The 19,728-nt window shown below is 35.9% G+C and overlaps 1 protein-coding gene across 10 annotated transcripts in view; it reads right to left on the bottom strand.

Annotated features, from left to right (window-relative positions):
* Positions 1 to 1,970: 1,970 nt before the first annotated feature.
* The window catches only part of LOC131691421 (uncharacterized), a 1,322,992-nt gene continuing 1,305,234 nt past the window's right edge, over positions 1,971 to 19,728 (bottom strand). For 4 of the 10 annotated variants that reach the window (XM_058977802.1, XM_058977795.1, XM_058977794.1 and 1 more), the window contains 4 exons: positions 14,806 to 14,940; positions 14,329 to 14,755; positions 14,201 to 14,271; positions 2,452 to 14,143 (listed from right to left, as the gene is read on the bottom strand). In XM_058977802.1, coding sequence (XP_058833785.1) covers positions 13,384 to 14,143; positions 14,201 to 14,271; positions 14,329 to 14,755; positions 14,806 to 14,940 — 1,393 coding nt within the window. In that variant the 3' untranslated portion in view covers positions 2,452 to 13,383. Of the gene's footprint in view, positions 2,233 to 2,451; positions 14,144 to 14,200; positions 14,272 to 14,328; positions 14,756 to 14,805; positions 14,941 to 19,728 lie in introns of those variants that run through there. The other 6 variants (XM_058977800.1, XR_009305769.1, XM_058977801.1 and 3 more) reach the window with 6 other exon arrangements.

Raw genomic sequence — 19,728 nt, 5'->3', positions numbered from 1 at the left:
AATTGTTAGTACGTATTGACCCGTGATCATCGATACTAGTCAGATTAAAGTCCTATGGGCTGATTTCCGAACAAACAAAGAAAAAATATTAGTCGAGGGTTTTATACAAACCGAACCTACAAAAAAAACAGGAAAGAATTTTGAGCTACCCAAAATGACCATTAACTGTACCGAAAGCTTCACTGTGCAAGACAGATGCACTAGCAATTTCACGCGCGCGTCATTTGTTCCCCTTCCCTGTCACCATACGACCACAGATCCTAGACGATCTTCACTAATGCCACTCTCGCTCGAAACGAAACTGAGACAGGCTCCAATCCGTCATCCTGTCGAAGTGAACGAATAGACAGCGGTTGAGGATAGAACCCGACCCAGTCCCGAGTTTAAACAAAAACGGCAAAAGGAGGCCTGTACCCCGGTTGGCACCGCAGGGAGGTAAGGGATAGGAGTTTTTCTGCCCTATCTCGGAGCCTCTCTTGACTTATGAAATGGCTCGACCGTTGAACTTTGATTTAACTCTCGACTCAAACCATTTAGCTACTGATTCCATGAGCCATTTAGCTCCGATTTCTGTTTGCCATTTTACGAAGGCTGCATATCAAGAAGACTGGCAACTCTGTTCAGAATCTGGAGACAGTAACAACAACGCCACTTGCAGGTAAAGGTGGTACTTTCCACAGTGATGCACAGACACATATAAAGTTTTACATTAAGCTTTCTACCTTCATACGATAGAGGGGCTGCAACTTTTGTCGCTTCTTGTTTGTATGGAGGAAGGAAAGAGATATCAGTCTTTTTAATATGTAGTCTTCGCATTTAGCTACTTGCTTTGTCGCGATCTACTCGGATAGTTGCAAGCGGTGAATTCACATAACTATGACTGAGCTCCCCGGCGGCGAAATTTCTCCCAATACAGGTAACCGTTTCCTTTAACGGTGGCGGGATTTCTTTGGGCATCGATGTCCGTTTAGTGAGCTAATTAGCCCCGACAGCGCCTTTTGTCTATCACACCGGTAGGCACCACCAATTTTGACTAAAAGCAACAAAAAAAATATTCTCAGAAGATAATTTTTTAAAGGAACTTAGGGAATTCTATTTAAACCATTTTTAACGAACCCATTTAATTTGTCAATACATAAAATATTTCGGGAGATTTTGTCCCAGAATCACCCCTCGCTATAACGCCACTGCCTCCACCCCAGATGCTATGCTATTCCGATGTTAAAATAATCTTTTAGTTATGAGGGACTGTTCCTCATGTTTAATAAAAAAAATAAACCGTTTCCCTAGTTTTAAGTAAATTTAATCTAATAATGTTGAATGAATAAAAATAATCAACTTATGACTCTAGTTTAAAATTATCAAAGTGTATCGCTACTGTTTATTTTATTCGTAAACGATTTATGCTCCGCTATACAGTCTCCTAAGTATATGTTTGCTGATGATCTGAAATTTTTCCGTGTAATTGCGTCGGCAGTCGATTGCTGTGCTATTCAAGCCGATATTGATATGCTGCTAAATTGGTGTACTCATAACGGGATGGAAGTAAATGTGCAAAAGTGCAATGTGATATCGTTCTGTCGAAACAGGCACGTCCTGACATTTGATTATAGAATGGCAGAAAGTAGTATCAACCGAGTTAATACGATAAAGGACCTAGACATTCTCATCGATAACAAACTAAATTTCGCGCAGCACATTGCAATGACTACAGCCAAGGCCTATGCCGTGCTGGGGTTCATTAAACGAAACACGCAGCAATTCAGCGATACATATTTATTGCCTAAAAACGCTCTTTTGTGCATTCGTGCGTAGCTTCCTGGAGTACGGCGTGCTTGTGTGGGCACCCTATCAGGCTGTTCAAATCAATCGCATCGAACGAATTCAGCGTCACTTTGTTCGTTACGCTCTGCGGTTACTACCTTGGACTGATGCTATTCGTCTACCGCCCTATGACCATCGATGCAATCTTCTACGTTTGCCAACTCTTGCAAGTCGGAGGATAATGCTGCAACGGATCGTCGTGTTCGATCTTCTGGGAAACAATATAGATAGCCCGGAGTTGCTGAGCCAGCTCCGATTCAACGTACCACCTAGACCCACCAGACGAACTGATTTCTTTCGGTTACCGATGTATCGTACTCTTTTTTTTCAAAACAATCCGTCCAATGTATGCTGTCGTAATTTTAATGATGTAGCTGACAAGTATGATTTTAACATTGCTAAGACTACCTGTAAACATAGAATTATTATTAATTAAGGAGCGTACGAGAAAATCGAAGACCAGTATAAATAAATAAATAAATAATTTAAAGAAATTCACGTATTGTTCATCTTAATTTGTAACTCATACATTTTCAAAGAAATTGAAGCGCAAATACGCCGGCACCTCAAAGCTAACGCAAGTACGGTGTCAAATACACTGTCTGAATAAAAAACTGGGTTCTGTCATCAACGTCTCATATTTATTAACAAGCTTACTATCTTAATCCTGGTATATACAAATGCATTATAATGCAGATTTCGAAGAAAGTTTTCAATTTTATTAGAAACGATAGAAAACACATCATTTATCACACATTTCGTTATATTTTGCAGGACATTGGCAGTAAATCAGTTGTTAAACAAAGTTGACTAATCCTCTAGTTCATTCCTTAACATTGCTTTTATTTCCTTTTGCTACTTAGTAAAAGTGGGCAGTCCAGGTAGTTCAAAGTGTGTACACAAAGAAGGTACTTAATAATATTTCCACAATTTGAAAGGAGAAAAATGAACAACTTTTTTAGACCGACTGTCCAATATTTCTACTTATACACAAATCCATAAAAATATATATTATTTAAATATTAGCAATATATTTAAATGATATATGTTTTTTGGATGGATGGAATTGGGGGTAAGAGCAGAAAAAGTGTATTCACAAATTGTTTAAATGTTAATATAAATTATTGTAATTTGGTCCGATACTATAAAACTGGTGACTTAAGGACGATTTGCCATCTAAGAAGCCGTTTACTATATTACATTATCGATTACTTGACCTACTAGCAACGGGGTGTGTTTAACTCGGTAACAATACATGTTTTACACAAGTCGTATGGTATCGTAATTGACGATAAGAATTTAAAAGTGCTCATGAATCATATTATCGTTACAGTTGAAACCTGGAAAATCCAAGCAGCGACAATCGTTTTACATTTCTTATAAAAGAAATGTATAGAATTCGCTCAAACTTTCAAGATTTTTTCCGAGGCCCGGAGGGCCGAGTCTTATATACCAATCGACTCAGCTCGACGATTTGGGACAATGTCTGTGTGTGTGTCTGTGTGTGTGTATGTAACGGACAAATTCTCATTCGTGTTTCTCAGCAATGGCTGAACCGATCTTATCCAAACCAATTTTAAATGAAAGAACTAAAAAACAGTATGAACGCTATTAATTTGTTTTTGATTCTGATGTTTAGTTTCCAAGATATGAATGGTTGAATGCGTAAAAATGGCGTTTTTTGCAGTTTTTTTTAAATTATCTGCCGAAATTGACAACATAGATTAACAATTCATATGTTTGTAGACAGCTTTAACGAATACATTTCGAACAAGCTATAGATTGTTGAAATCGGACTATTATCAAAAGAGATATTTAACATTAAATGCGGACGAAAGATTTTTATCATTTCCCATTGCCAGAAATATGACCAAAAACATGTAATCTATTATTAACGCCAAAACGGCTTATTTTAGGTCAATAGTATCTTCGGAGAATTTAATGGAGGCAATATGTCCTTTCTTTTGATATTGTGCTTTTGCTGATTAATCCCCCTATGAGTGAGATATTTTCACAAATTTTCTTGGAAGTGATTATATCGAAATGATCCCTAGTAACAAATTTGGTTTTGATAGTTTTATAGCCACTGATAAAACTTAGATTGCACTTGTAGCGTGCTATAAAACTTCAATTGTTACTTGGGATGTCTTCAGCAAATTTGTAGCTCTTACTTTTTGCGAATAACTTTACTAAAGACTTCAAATATCTATTTTGAATAGTTTAAAAGTTATGGCTTGTTGTTTGTTGATTACTCTTTGTCGCCTATTTATTGTTCAATATAGTAATAATCCATTGAAATAAGCTAAACATTATTTCGATAAAACGAATTTTGCATTTCATTTTACTATCTACAACAGCTAGAAATAAACACCGAACACTTCCAAGTTGTCTGGAAGGAACTTGATAACTTATCAGTACAAAAATGTTCATTTGTGCGAACCTTCTGACTGCAATTTTTCAAACTTATAACCATCGGATCGATCTGAAACATATCGGAAAATGAAAAGCGAAATAAATAACTCCAAGCAACGGCATAGCCAAGAGAAGGTTTTGGGGTTTAGCACCATACAACCCCACACCCCCCTTCCACCACACCCAAAAAAAAATATTGGATTGAAGTTGAAAATGTATTGATGCAGACTGATTTAATTCAATATTACAATAACAATTATCTGATCCGTAGATTGATAACCTGTTGTTGTAAACATCATTAGGACTTTTGATAAATTGTCGGAATGGGGTCCTGATATGTATCTGATCTATTAGTCTTGATTTCACAGTTGTCTAATAGCATCAATATCAAATTCCTGCCTGAAAACATTCCAGTAGAAAATTCCAGAGTTCTGTAATCAATCATAAAAAAAGTTAAAATTGATTTAATATCTATGAAACATAGAACTGCTCACCAAAAAAAATGCATAACTTTCAACATTTGCTAAAAATGTTTTCGCCTTTCTCATTCACTCTAAAACTCGTCAATCTAATCCCGGTCGGGAGGGCCGAATGTCATATGCCAATCGACTCAGTTCTTCGAGATCGGAAAATGTCTGTGTCTGTATGTATGTGTGTATGTGGAAAAAATATGACCTCTGTTAATCAGAGATGGCTGGATCGATTTGCACAAAGTTAGTCTCAAATGAAAGGTACAACCTTCCCATCGGCTGCAATTGAATTTTTTATTGATTGGACTTCCGGTTCCGAAGTTACGAGTTGAAGAGTGCAATCACACAGTAAATTCCGATATAAACTGAAATGAAAAATTTTCAAAATCAAATTTGTATTTTTGATGCCAAATGACTTTAAAATGCATGAAACATTGAGATGTTTGACGAAAATTGACTTCTTTGAACTTTGGTACATTTTTGCCTTTCTCATATAGAAAGGTTATGCAATCACTCCAAAAATCGTCAATTATTCCGGCCCGGAGGGAGTATGCAGTGAGGGGTTGCTACTTTTAAATTAAAACTAGTTTAAAATTTCTTAACAAGTTGAAAAATTTCGGCAGCAACTCCCGGATCTTTCTCCATGAACCGCCGCTGGTTTCAAGCGATGTTTCAGTATCACATAGTATCTTAAGAGGCTGTCGATCCATTGTATGTATGTGCAAATCGTACTGAACATGTAATATTAATTTCCACCGTTTTATTGAACATAACCATCGTAGTCTGGACAAATGAGACAAGCACAATTGCACCACTAGGTGGCTTAAAACAGGTTTTTATTTTGGGAATGCGTCGAGTTGAGACGAAAACGTAATATGATTAATAACGAGGATAACACTTTCCGAATGTAGAGAGAAATTTATGAAAAATGACGATTTCCATTCGATTCTAGCAGGTTCTGATCGATTTTGATGAGCATTTGATTTTTGTTGTATGACCAATTATATGTATAGGTCAAATGTTTAAAAACAATAATTTAAGGTCAAGATAGCATCATTTTGAAACCGCCAATTTCGGAGGTTTAGTATCTTCGGTGAGTTTTACAAACGTTAAACAGCGCATCATTTGATAAAATAATTTTGACGGTATATCGTCCAAGAAGTATGTATGGTAAATTTTCTCAGGTTAATATTCATGACTACAATAAAGTCTCAACAAATTCGCTAAAGACACGAACTCTGTTACTATTTTCTGAAAAATTAATTCTGCATGATTTTAAAGCTTCAAAAATTACGGTTTCGGAATTATGCCGTTTGGACAGTATGATCGATTTTCACCAAACCCCCACCAAACCGAATTTCTGGCTACGCCGCTGACTTCAAGTAAGTAGAAACAAAGTCGTTCTACACTCGTTCACAAGAAACTTCTTCGAATGCTGAATATCTATTATAACACATTGAAACCCCGATTTTATCAGCCAAATATGAACATATGTTTGATGGGCTTTAGCAGACGAACAAGACTGAATTCGAGTAAATCCTTTCTTGAGCATGTTTTCCTTATCATGAAGATATGTGAAATATGCGAAAATAAAAAGTTCATCATAATCAGAAATAGTTATCAGACTACATCAAGGAACGAGAAGAATATTTAAACAGCTTCAGTTTATTATAAAGAAAAAAATTGCCCGATTTAGTCAATGTCCCCATTTTGTCAGCCTAAAATACACCATGAGACTGATAAAAATGGGTCTTTATTGTATGTATAATTCGCTGTGTTTCACATTAATAGGTACATTTCATTTTTGGAGATTTTTTTATTGCATCGAACTACAACAATTTTTAGGTAGTTTTCAAGGGGTTATTTTATAGACTTCTTCCAAAATTTGGCGAACCTATTCCAATTCGTATACCAATTAATTGGTATACTTAAGGGTTTATATGTTGCAGATAGAGAAAATACTGAAATTTTCAGCTTTTTTCCTACACAATATTACGAAAGTTTATTAAACATTTTTTCCTAATAAGTTTGTGAAAAATAAGAACTATTTGAAATTTTTTAATAGTTTTATTTTTATTTAACCGTGATTTTTTAATAAATAGTAACCATCGCTTCACAACGTAGTCTATTTTTCATGGCTTGCGGTGAGCACGATCTCTCGAATTGCAGAACTGAAAATTATGGAATAGAAATTAATTTTTAGTATTCTTTACAGACCCGCTGGTGCCCTAAAACGATTTCGCTAGATTTTCAGAGCATTGTGCACCGTCATCCGTGTTATACACTGATGGATCCAAATGCGAGAACACAGTGGGTGCCGGTCTTTATAGAGAAGGAATGGGACGGATGCGCAGCCTTCCACAACACTGCAGTGTCTTTTCGGCAGAAGCTTTTGCTATCCGTATGGCACTAACAGTCCCAAACATTAAGGATTTGGTAATCCTCACGGATTCAGCGAGTTGCCTGTTGGCCATAGAGACTGGTAAATCTAAGCACCCTTGGATACAAGAGATAGAAAATATATCACGCGGTAGATCTGTCCGGTTTTGCTGGATCCCTGGTCATGCCGGCATTCAAGGCAACAACGAAGCCGATCGACTGGCCAACGAGGCGAGGAGTCAAGCAGTTGTCGACATACCGATCCCAGCGGAGGATGCCTTAAGAGCTGTGCGATCATCCATACGACAACATTGGGATGAACAATGGTTTGCTTCCCGAGACCCAAAACTCAGGGAAGTCAAATTTGATACGTACCGTTGGAAAGATCGCGATAATGGGACAGACCAGCGTGTGCTAACACGGCTGAGGATCGGCCATACACGATTAACACACGATTTTTTGCTCAACAAAACGCCTCCTCCTATGTGCGACTGCTGTGGAGTGATAGTCGACGTCCGTCACGTGATTCTTCGGTGTAGAAAATACGACGATGCTAGAAGGATGCATGACATAAATTCGACGAGTCTGGGAGCTGCTTTAGGCAACGACACAGACAGCGAGAAGAAATTGCTAAACTTCCTTAAGGAAGCGAATTTATACAAACAATTGTAAAGTATAGAAATTAACATTATTTGTGAACTGAATTGTACATTAAATTAGAAGCAAAAACTGACCTTCGACACGAATGCACCGCTCTTCGGTGTAAAGTGTCAAAAATAAATAACAACAACAACAACAATTTTTGGAGATTTTTTTATTGCATCGAACTACAACAATTTTTAGGTAGTTTTCAAGGGGTTATTTTATAGACTTCTTCCAAAATTTGGCGAACCTATTCCAATTCGTATACCAATTAATTGGTATACTTAAGGGTTTATATGTTGCAGATAGAGAAAATACTGAAATTTTCAGCTTTTTTCCTACACAATATTACGAAAGTTTATTAAACATTTTTTCCTAATAAGTTTGTGAAAAATAAGAACTATTTGAAATTTTTTAATAGTTTTATTTTTATTTAACCGTGATTTTTTAATAAATAGTAACCATCGCTTCACAACGTAGTCTATTTTTCATGGCTTGCGGTGAGCACGATCTCTCGAATTGCAGAACTGAAAATTATGGAATAGAAATTAATTTTTAGTATTCTTTACAGACCCGCTGGTGCCCTAAAAGGATTTCGCTAGATTTTCAGAGCATTGTGCACCCAGTGCATTAACGCAAGTGATGGAAGGTTATCGAAAAGTTTCGTGAAAATGAAAATTCTAGTAATGATGATGATTTTCCCAAACGGTTCGTTTTCGTGAGGTTTTTATTTGTTCTTTGGCATTAGGATTAGCGATAATAATTCAAATCAAGGATACTACTGGGAAGTCACCTCTAGAAAAAGTCGATGTCGAAGTAAAATTTGAAACTATGCACGCATGCACTTCAGAGATATCGTGATATCAGGAGCTGCGATTTCATTTCAACGCTTTTTTTGTGAAAAGGGCGATACTTACAAATGTAAACATAGGGCTTTTTTCATACATGCGAATGAGGGCTTTGAAACGCAACAAATTAACCTAAAAATTTGGATTCTACCATATTGCTTTCTTAAACTACAGCAAAAAATACAACGGGCGAAACTGTATTTTTGTTTGTTTATTTAAAGTTTCGCCCGCGATACTTCAATGCTGATAGGTGAGACCGAAAAAGTAAACAATCGCCAAATGGGCGATACTATCATTTTGTCAATTTCAATAGCAAAAACAAATTTTAATTTAATAATTTCTAATACTTTAAGAAGTTTTGGGTTTCGATCACTGAATCATGCAATCTAGGATGTAAAAACACTTTTAATCCACCTAACAGTGTGATGAGACATTTCTTATAACTCTTATCACTCTCTTCGGATATTATATCGTTTGAGAACATTTAGAACTTGATGCTTCGCGATGTTTTTTATAACACATACTACATGGGATAGTGGCAGGACTCAGAGAATCACTCAAATCAGCATAGGATAACATCAGTGCTAGAAATCTCAAACCAAATCAATGGGAAGGCGAAAAAATGGTCCATAAAATAGACATACCAACGAATTATTGCTAATGCTCTGTTAATAAAATATCTAAATTCCTCAATCAATACATTGTGGTGGGAAAACTGATTTTTCTAATGGGGTTATGTATATTGTACTGAGCCAAAAAAAAACGAATTTTTTTTGAATCGATTTGAAGTTTATACTTTACTCAAATTTCCAACGCGACTGAGAATTAAGAAATCAACGCTTTTTCTTGAAAAAACCCACCATTCAAAGAAAATCAACAGTGCATATTTCCAGACTTGGTTTTATTTCCTATTTAAGAACTATTGTGTTTTTTACATCCTAGATTGCATGATTCAGTGATCGAAACCTAAAACTTCATGAAGTATTTGAAATTATTAAATTAAAATTTGTGTTTGCTATTGAAATTGACAAAATGATTGTATATATAGTATATAGTCCCTTTGCCGATTGTTTACTTTTTCGGTCCCACCTATCAGCATTGAAGTATCGCCCTTACGTTTTTTTACAATACCAATTTTACAATTGGTGGGGGTTTGGTGAAAATCGATCTTAATGTCTAAACGACATAATTCCGAAACCGTAATTTTTGAGGTTTTAAAATTATGCAGAATTAATATTTCAGAAAATAGTAACAGAGCAAAAAAGTACCAAAGTCCAAAAAAATCAATTTTTGTCAAACGTTATTTTGTCGAGTTTACATCAAATCTCAATGTTTCATGAATTATAATGTCATTTGGCATCAAAAATACAAATTTGATTTTGAAAATTTTTCATTTCAGTTTATATGGGAATTTGCTGTGTGATTGCACTCTCCAACTCGTCACTCCGGAAGTCCAATCAATAAAATATTCAATAGCAGCCGATGGGAAGATTGTACCTTTCATTTGAGACTAACTTTGTGCAAATCGATCCAGCCATCTCTGATTAACAGAGGTCACATTTTTTTTTCCACATACACACATACATACAGACATACATACATACACACACAGGCATTTTCCGATCTCGACGAACTGAGTCGATTAGCATATGACACTCGGCCCTCCCGGTCGGGATTAGATCGACGAATTTTAGAGTGAATGAGAAAGGCAAAAACATTTTTAGCAAATGTTGAAATTTATGCATTTTTTTGGTGAGCAGTTCTATGTTTCATAGACATTAAGTCAATTTTAACTTCGCTTCCTATTAAATAAAGACCCTTATTACAGTACATCTCTACAAAAACGAGATCACTGTGAAAATAAATCTGAGGATTATGATTGATTACAGAACTCTGGAATTTTCTATTGGAATGTTTTCAGGCAGAAATTTGATATTGATGCTATTAGACAACTGTGAAATCAAGACCAAGAGATCAGTTATATATCAGGGTCCCATTCCGACAATTTATCAGAAGTCCTCATGATGTTTACAACAACAGGTTATCAATCTACGGATTAGATAATTGTTATTGTAATATTGAATTAAATCAGTCTGCATCAATAAATTTTCAACTTCAATCCAATATTTTTTTTGGGTGTTGTGAAGGGGGGGGGGGGGGCTTTTGTATGGTGTTAAACCCCAAAACCTTCTCTTGGCTACGCCGTTGCTTGGAGTTATTTATTTCGGTTTTCATTTTCCGATATGTTTCAGATCGATCCGATGGTCATAAGTTAGAAAAATTGCAGTCAGAAGGTTCGCACAAATGAACATTTTTGCACTGATAAGTTATCAAGTTCCTTCCAGACAACTTGGAAGTGTTCGGTGATTATTTCTAGCGGTTGTAGATAGTAAAATGAAATGCAAAATTCGTTTTATCGAAAAAATGTTTGGCTTATTTCAATGGATTATTTAGTAATATTTAGAATATTGAACAATAAATAGGCGACAAAGAGTAATCAACAAACAACAAGTCATAATTTTTAAAATATTCAAAATAGATATTTGAAGTCTTCAGTAAAGTTATTCGCAAAAGTAAAAGCTATAAATTTGCTGAAGGCATCATTTCGATATAAGCACTTGTAAAAAAATGTGTGAAAATATCTCACTCACAGGGGGATTAATCAGTAAAAGCACAATACCAAAAGAAAGGAAATATTGCCTCCATTAAATTCTCCGAAGATACTATTGACCTAAAATAAGCCGTTTTGGCGTTAATAATAGATTACATGTTTTTGGTCATATTTCTGGCAATGGGAAATGATAAAAATCTTTCGTCCGCATTTAATGCTAAATATCTCTTTTGATAATAGTCCGATTTCAACAATCTATAGCTTGTACGAAAGGTATTCGTTAAAGCTGTCTAAAAGCATATAAATTGTTAATCTATATCGTCAATTTCGGCAGATAATTTAAAAAAAACTGCAACAAACGCCATTTTCACGCATTCAAACATTCATATCTTGGAAACTAAACATCAGAATCAAAAACAAATTAATAACGTTCATACTGTTTTTTAGTTCTTTCATTTAAAATTGGTTTGGATAAGATCGGTTCAGCCATTGCTGAGAAACACGAATGAGAATTTGTCCGTTACATACACACACAGACATTGTCCCAAATCGTCGAGCTGAGTCGATTGGTATATAAGACTCAGCCCTCCGGGCCTCGGAAAAAATCTTGAAAGTTTGAGCGAATTCTATACATTTCTTTTATAAGAAATGTAAAAAACACAATAGTTATTAAATAGGAAATAAAACCAAGTCTGGAAATATTTACTGTTGATTTTCTTTGAATGGTATCACTGCTAGTATCGCCCTTTTCAAGAAAAAGCGTTGATTTCTTAGTTCTCAGTCGCGTTGGAAATTTGAGTAAAGTATAAGCTTCAAATCGATTCAACAAAAAAATTCGATTTTTTATAAAAATCGTACAATACAACCCCTTTAGGAAAATTCAGTTTTCCCACCACAATATAGATATTTTATTAACAGAGCATTAACAATAATTCGTTGGTATGTCTTTTTTTGGGTCTCTGAGTCCTGCCACTATCCCATGTGGTATGTGTTATCAAAAACATCGCGAAGCATCATGTTCTAAATGTTCTCAAACGATATAATATCCGAAGAGAGTGATAAGAGTTATAAGAAATGTCTCATCACACTATTAGGTGGATTAGACACGTTTTTTCTCTTGTCTATGATGTACGAATACAGCGCACTACTTCCGACGTGATTCCATTGTTTAGAACCAGAAAAAATACGACTATCGTTGGTTGGATTTTCCAGTTTTCAACTGCAACCAGAATATATTCGAACCGAGCGTCACACCAAGCCTTTAATTACATGCAACACGAGATAACACAGCCTGGAATAGATTGAAATGATTAACATGGAGGATCTGTGCTTCTAGCCAATTGTTTATCAAATGTTAAATGTTTATGTTAAAAATAAAATATATGTGATTATATATCTCAAATAAATCGCAAAAGGACAGAATGAACCTTCTCGTGAATTAATGCCTTGTAGGAGTTTCAAAAAAGGGAGCGAATCGTCGCGTTTACTATATACATCTGACATATGAGTGCGAGTTTTTATTTTATTTGTAGTTATTTTATAGTAAGTAAAACTCAAAAATTTTGTATTTTTTTCTTGCGCATTGCAAATTAAAAATACGATATCAACAGCTAATATTGTAGTAAATCAATTTTGGTGGTTGACATTTTGCACTACGCTACCAAATAAACTTTGAATCACGCATAACAGTCCCATTTGCTATGGATTTCCTATGCAGGTGGGACTGTTATGCTTATCACGGCAGTATATGTTAAACAGATTGTTCATACTGTTCGGTAGTTTCTAAATGGTTAGTTCAAGAAGAATCACTCGTTTCACTGCATTTGCGAACAGCGCGAGCATCCTTCGTGCCGTTGCTCTGGAAGTGCTACCATCCTGTGACCGTGATCTCGCCCATTTCCTTCAAAAAGCTTTTTCTCCTAGAACATTCTTCAATTATTAAGTACGTTGAAGATAGAATAATCGATAAAAAATTTGAATAGTAAAAAAACATTCTCTCTAGATGGCCAGTCACCCTTAAATAACTTCTTTTTCTCAAAACAATCTCTTAGTTATTATTTCCTAACAGATACCCGCCAAACACGACGGAGGTTACCAAAGTATACTTTGAATTGGTAAACCGTTGGCTATCCACGAGTTCTTGAATTATTAAAACTACTTGGCGTTCTTGTAGTTAATCGTTATTTTTTCGTTTTTGTTAGCGAGGTGCTTTTGTTTGTCTGTTAATGGTGTTCGTTGCATCAACTTGACTGTGTGGTGCACCCTTTTGTGCGGTTGGTTTTCGATTGTTTTTGTTAAATTCATGTGAGCCGTACTTCAAACGAAGCTCTTCATGTAATTTGTCTCGGAGAAGAGCAGTGCTCGCATCGGTCTCGACAAATGGAGGCGCGAGACCATGTGCAACTCGTTCGCTAATAGGAATCAGTCGGCCTTCTTCTCGTGTAAACTTTTTACTTTTAACATACAATTCTGGTTTTAACGGTGATCTTTTGTTGTGTTTACCTGTTTTTTTAGGAAGCTTTGGATTTTTTTCTTCGCTTATTTCACTATTTTCAATTTTTCCACTGAATGTATCAAATTTGTTTAAAGTATTAGCCTCTTTTGTTTCCTTGCCGGAATATGTATCGAATTTACCATCTCCGTCATTAAGTTTTCCAAATGTTTCGAAGCGATGATTAAGGTCTGGTGGAGAGTTAGTCATATCCCGACTCAATCTTCGTCCGATTGTGTCCAAACGTGCACTGATTATGCTGTCAGTGCTAAATCGTCTCACATTCAGAGTTGAAGGATTGGATTTAAATTTCCCTATTCCAAAAATCCCTGGTTTCGGACTGTATTTAGCTTTCGAAACTGGTGTAATGGTTGCAGTTGATGACGTTCCTGGTCCAGTATTTTTAGTTAATGTTTGAAGAGATGTATCACATTCTGCCAGTTCAACTCTGTTCAAATACATATTTCTTCAAAAATTAAGCATTATGAAGACTTATGACTATTATTTAATATATTTTTGTTACCTTCTTATCTCCTGAATCATGTCGAAAAATTGAGCTTTACTTTTACGTCGACGTCTTTGTTCATCTTCCTTCTAGGACAAATAAGATTATAAATTTAATAAGATCCATTGTATAGTTTTAACGTTTACCCTTTTGATGCTCTTTTGGAACAAGCTGGTTATTTGACCCTGTCGAATAGTATGAACTAATTCTTTGGCAGCGTGATGTGGTGAAACTAGTTCAACGCAATTTATAAACCTATAAAGTTTCTGGCTAAAAAACATTATATTTCTGCTTTTCCAAATGGTATTCTTTGGCTGATGTCTTAAAATCGGCAAGGCATACTTGTAAAACAAATGTTCAAAAATAAGTATAAGTAGTCCCAAAATCATTCCTAAACCCAACAGTAGAAAAACTCCGGCTACCGCCGCGACACCCAACGGCTTCGGTTGTCCTATATCACGATCCAGTTTGAAGCATGCTAATCTTCCATACCACTTTTCTGTCAGGATATCTAGGTAGCCATCACTTGAATATTTTGAAATAAGTGCAGAGATTGTCTCTTTCAGTGGGAACCTAAAAATATCTACTGTTACTAAATAATTTTAATCCGATTTGTTACTAACCCTTTATTCATTCCAATCGCATATGAATCATCTACATAAGTATCACCGACTCTCTGCAAAGAGCATCCGTGATCTGTTGCTCTATAGTAGTCCAGTATGGGTGAGTCAGCCATCAGCAAGTCGATTGATCCATTCCTATCAACATAGAATAGGTAGTTAACAAATTGACTGTTTTATTTGATTTTATTCTTTAGTTTACATTATATTGATTTGTAGCAAACGAATTTTCAACCTTATTGCTTACATCAGCGGTTTTCAACCTTTTTCGTACCACGGACCCGTTAGAAATCACCCTGGGTTGCTGCGGACCCCTTCGGTTGAGAATCACTGGTTTACATGATTTGGTTATATTGGTCTAGCTCCTCAAAACCAAAAGCCAATGCTGACAGAGAAGATGGATACACTATCGTGACCAGCAAAACCAAGAAACATGCAGAAACATCCAACCCTTAACACCAAGCCAGCAGTAGCGATGACGACATTGACATGGTCGACATTAGACTAACCGAGAGTCCTTGCAAGGATCTTTGCTAAAGGATCTCCACGCGCAATAGTTAAAAGGATGATATAAAGTAATTAGAAGTGCGAACTAGATGCTGATAGATAATATTCAATATTATTTACAGATTGTAAATATATAAGATATGCTCGGCTCAGTTAACGTAACAGATAGAGCCATATTAAATAATTTAAATAAAAAATAACTTGCAATTCATGAATAGTTCATCTAATGGCTGCAATTAACGATTGCACCGATTTCTGTGTAATTGGTTTTCAGTTCTGCATCTTTTGAAGCCTTTGCCAATAGTGTTCCATAAACCAGTTTACCCACGACAATCAACAGAATTAGTACAACCGAACAAACAACTTATGTTCACTCGCCAGTCCACGGACTTTCCTTTACACCAGTAGAGGGGAGAATCCTGGAGGGCCGAACCCTCTCCGAAATTTTTTAACTTGTTCAGAAATTTTAAATTTGTTTCAATTTTAAATTCTTTCCAAACTCAAAATCATTCCAAACCAGATTCGACCACCAAAACTTATTTTAATTAAATGAGGTAACATATAACGTATTGTACAATGAATACGTTCAAAATTGAAATTTCAGATCCTCCCTGAATTTTACTGTAGACTGCATCACAAATCCCCACGATATACACGAAAAGAAAGTGGGCATATCCAATATTTGGCATCATATATAATTCATTGGATTGGTGCATGAATTCTATTAGTAGAATAAAAATAAAATCATAATGTTTGTTTACCTGTTTTATTACTATTACTAATATTATTATTATTATTAACGTATGCGGAATGAAATTTGGACAACGCTTCCAGCATTAAAACAAAAATGCAAACAAAAATGCAATCGGTTCCAAGGCACACTTATTTTAAGGTTGCACAGAGAATGCGTAAAATTCGCAAACGAAAAAAGCAGTTTTTTCCACACCGTATGTCAGATCTTCATAAAAATCAATCAGCAGTACAGTAACAACATTCTACATACGCTGATTGATTTTTATGAAGATCTGACATACGGTGTGGAAAAAAAACTGCTTTTTTCGTTTGCGAATTTTACGCATTCTCTGTGCAACCTTAAACATCCAGTATGTTTCCCCTTAATTTCGACCCGCTAGAAGATACCATGTGAACGAAATGGCAGCGAAAGCCCAATCTGGCACCTAGCTATTATGCCAAAAAAAAGTTTTGGCGCATTGGAGGATTACGGCATACCTTTTGTACCAAAGGCTGATAAACCTCCAAATGTACCACAACCTTGCCCAAATGAGGATTTCTGGAATTATTTGAAGCAGAGAGTATATGCCAATAATTTTCGACCTAAAACAAACAAACGTAATAATCAAAATTAAGAAAGAAATTAAGAATATGCCAACATCAATTTTTTTGACTCCTTTGCAAAAAGTTCCTGTAAACTATCATAAAGCTTCTCGAATGGACTCAATTTTTTTTCTACATTAAGTTAATAGGCTGACAAATGTTTTCATACAGAGAGAACATTTAATAAATGGTTTTCTACAAAAAAAATTGCCTTTTGAATTTTGTCCAAATTTTATTCCGCATACGTTAAAATAATTTTCTTCAGTTGAATGCCGTCGTAAAGAAAAACTGCAAAATTAACGCTTCTGTCAGTTTTTGGCAATTTTTTATTTGGTTCTATAGCAAAAATGGTTTACAAGTGTACACGAAAATTTCTTTTATATATTTTATTCTTAGATTTTTTGGTGTTTGAACATCGCTACCTCGAGTGCTACGTTGTCTTTGTCGCAGTCATTCAAATACTCTTCTATACCACGTATTGCGGTTCTGCAATGGTGCTCTAGTTGTGTCAGCTCACGATTCTCAGAACTATTGGCCGGAAGGGGACTGAAAGATTTTCTATTGATTATGTCCTGGCTGGTAATTATCTTATTTAGTAGTTCCTCTAACTTTTGCAGATGAAAATATCGACTGTAAGTTCCGAAAAGTGCCACAGCATTCCACATTTCTCTTAACGGAAGTCTTTCGTTCTGTAGTGGAAGATGGTTAAAATGGAGTATTTTATTATATTTACATTCGTAGTAAATAGTTTATAAAAAATATCAACAAAATTTCCGCTTTTATCACAACGGTTGATATCGCCATGTTAAGTTAAATATTTCATTTCAAAACACAGTAAGAAGTATTAGCTCTACACGGATAGCGATTCGATGAAAAATTAAAACAAAATATTTTTGTTTGCTTGTTTAGTTTATTGTAACAATAAAACCTAAACGCAATTGTAGATATTTTGAGATGCATTTATTAAAATATTTTGTTGTGTTCTAGCCAAGAAACATGACTTGCTGACAGACAGCATATTCTCTAAAACAATACAAATTTATCAATTTCTACAATATTTATTTTTGATTTTAAAAATATATATATACATATCACTCTTTAAATAACTCACGATAAACTATTACGGATCTACCGTAAGTCTACCCGCATTCACTGGAAAAACCTTGAACTGATGGTGGCTTCTTATCACATCACATAGTGCATAGGTGTTGTTACGCATTGGCTGTGTGTTTCACCGCTCTCGGTTTTTGATTATTTTGACTATGTTCAATTTCGTTATTTGACCAGAAAATTTGCTCTACCGTCTCCGCTTTTATTGACCAATTGATTTAAGAAGCTAGTTCTGTGATTTGAGATGTGAAAAGCTGAAAAACTCGAAAAAATACCACTGAAATACGCTTTCTTGCTGTGAATTGTGCTCCTATTGTTTCGATCGCATAATGGAATGCAAGAAGTGTTGTTCATCCATCGACGCTAACACAGATTTATACGCAGTATGTGAAGGAAGATGCGCTAAACGATTCCACGCTAGGTGCGTAGATCTCACAGATAATCAAATTAATTCATTCTCCAATAATGTTATTTGGCTTTGTGACGACTGTGCGTCCAAATTTTTCAAATTACGCGAAACAATGGATTTTCCTGTAAAACCGCCAGCCACAGTCGAGCACGAAATAATGTCGATGAAGCAGCAGATCAACGAAATTCTTAATACACTTTCAATGCTTGTTTCGGATAAAGATGTTGGAAATAGCCACTCGACTCCTGTATCAACAACTGTACTACGAAGTAACATGAAATCGAGTATAAACAGAATAAATACAACAGAAGCTACTGAATCGCTCGGATCATCATCATTCACTAGAGCAACGGATGAAAAAAATAAAAAAATCGCACTTTACTTGTCAACTGTTGATAGTAAGGTTTCAGAGAATGAAATATCGTTAATGGTATCTCATTCTCTCGGCATCAGCTGATCCAGTGATATCGAAACAACCAAACTCGTACCAAAATGGAAGGATTGCAATACGCTTGATTACGCATCATTTAAGGTTGTTTTGATCGATAGGTGGAAATCAAAAGCTTTGCAAGCATCATCGTGGCCTCGTGGATTGAAGTTCAGAGAATTCGTTCATCGGCAATTTATGTAATTGAACTGTGATTAGATGTAATTTGTAATATGTAATGTAGTGTTGTAACCTCAAGTGCTAACGCTAGTTTCACCCAAGTGATCTCTCATGCGACATGAAATGTCGCAGCCGTTTGTAGCATCAGAGGCGATGTCGCAGAGTTGTCGCGATTCATTTTATAATTAATTTTTGCCTTTTTGCCATCTCTTTCCCCCAACGATAGCAGTAATAATTACGAACAATTAAATTAGAAACAATTGCCTCAAAAATCAGACCATTTTGATATTTGGGGGAAAGTAAGTTGTGACCCCAAAGTAATATCATGTACTATCTTTAACATCTCTCTATGTGTAGAAGAACTGCTCCATACAGTATTAATTGCCATTTGCAAAGAAAGATCTATGAGCGAATTGTAAAAGCAGTACAGGCAAACTAAACCTTCAGGCGAAGGTTTTTATCTTCGGCGGGTTCTGATCAGTGTTACAGGGAATCACCGAGGCGATTTTGGCTTGCACACGTGTTTGAAACGTGCTTTCGGCCATACGTCTCATATTGTCCGTAGGGGAACAATGCCACTCTCCCTGAGCCAAGGGACACAATCGCTCAGCGTTCGAAGACGCCGCCTAGCGCCGGTGTATGTGATCCTGCTCACCGATCGCAAGAATCCGTAGGGACACCAGCCACGGTCCTGAGTCATTGGATCCCGACGTTAAGTGATTGCTACATGCATCGTTAGTCCGTAGGAGTGCCAGCTTTTCACTCTGAGCCAGTGGACGCAGTTGATGGTTTCTACTAGCATTCGCTGATGATCGATCGTGCTCACCGATCTCGCATCGTTCGTAAGGGTCCCAGTCAAACACCCCGAGTCAGAGAACGTGTGACATTCAACTGTATATCCACCCGTAACACTCAGCCGGCCAGTTCCCGGCACCCTAATCAGCCGCCGCATAAGGTA

This window comes from Topomyia yanbarensis, chromosome 3 (genome assembly GCF_030247195.1).
Source record: "Topomyia yanbarensis strain Yona2022 chromosome 3, ASM3024719v1, whole genome shotgun sequence".
Lineage (NCBI taxonomy): Eukaryota > Metazoa > Arthropoda > Insecta > Diptera > Culicidae > Topomyia > Topomyia yanbarensis.
The sequence above is the reverse complement of the archived record's forward strand: the minus strand, read 5'-3'. Positions and strand labels throughout refer to the sequence as shown.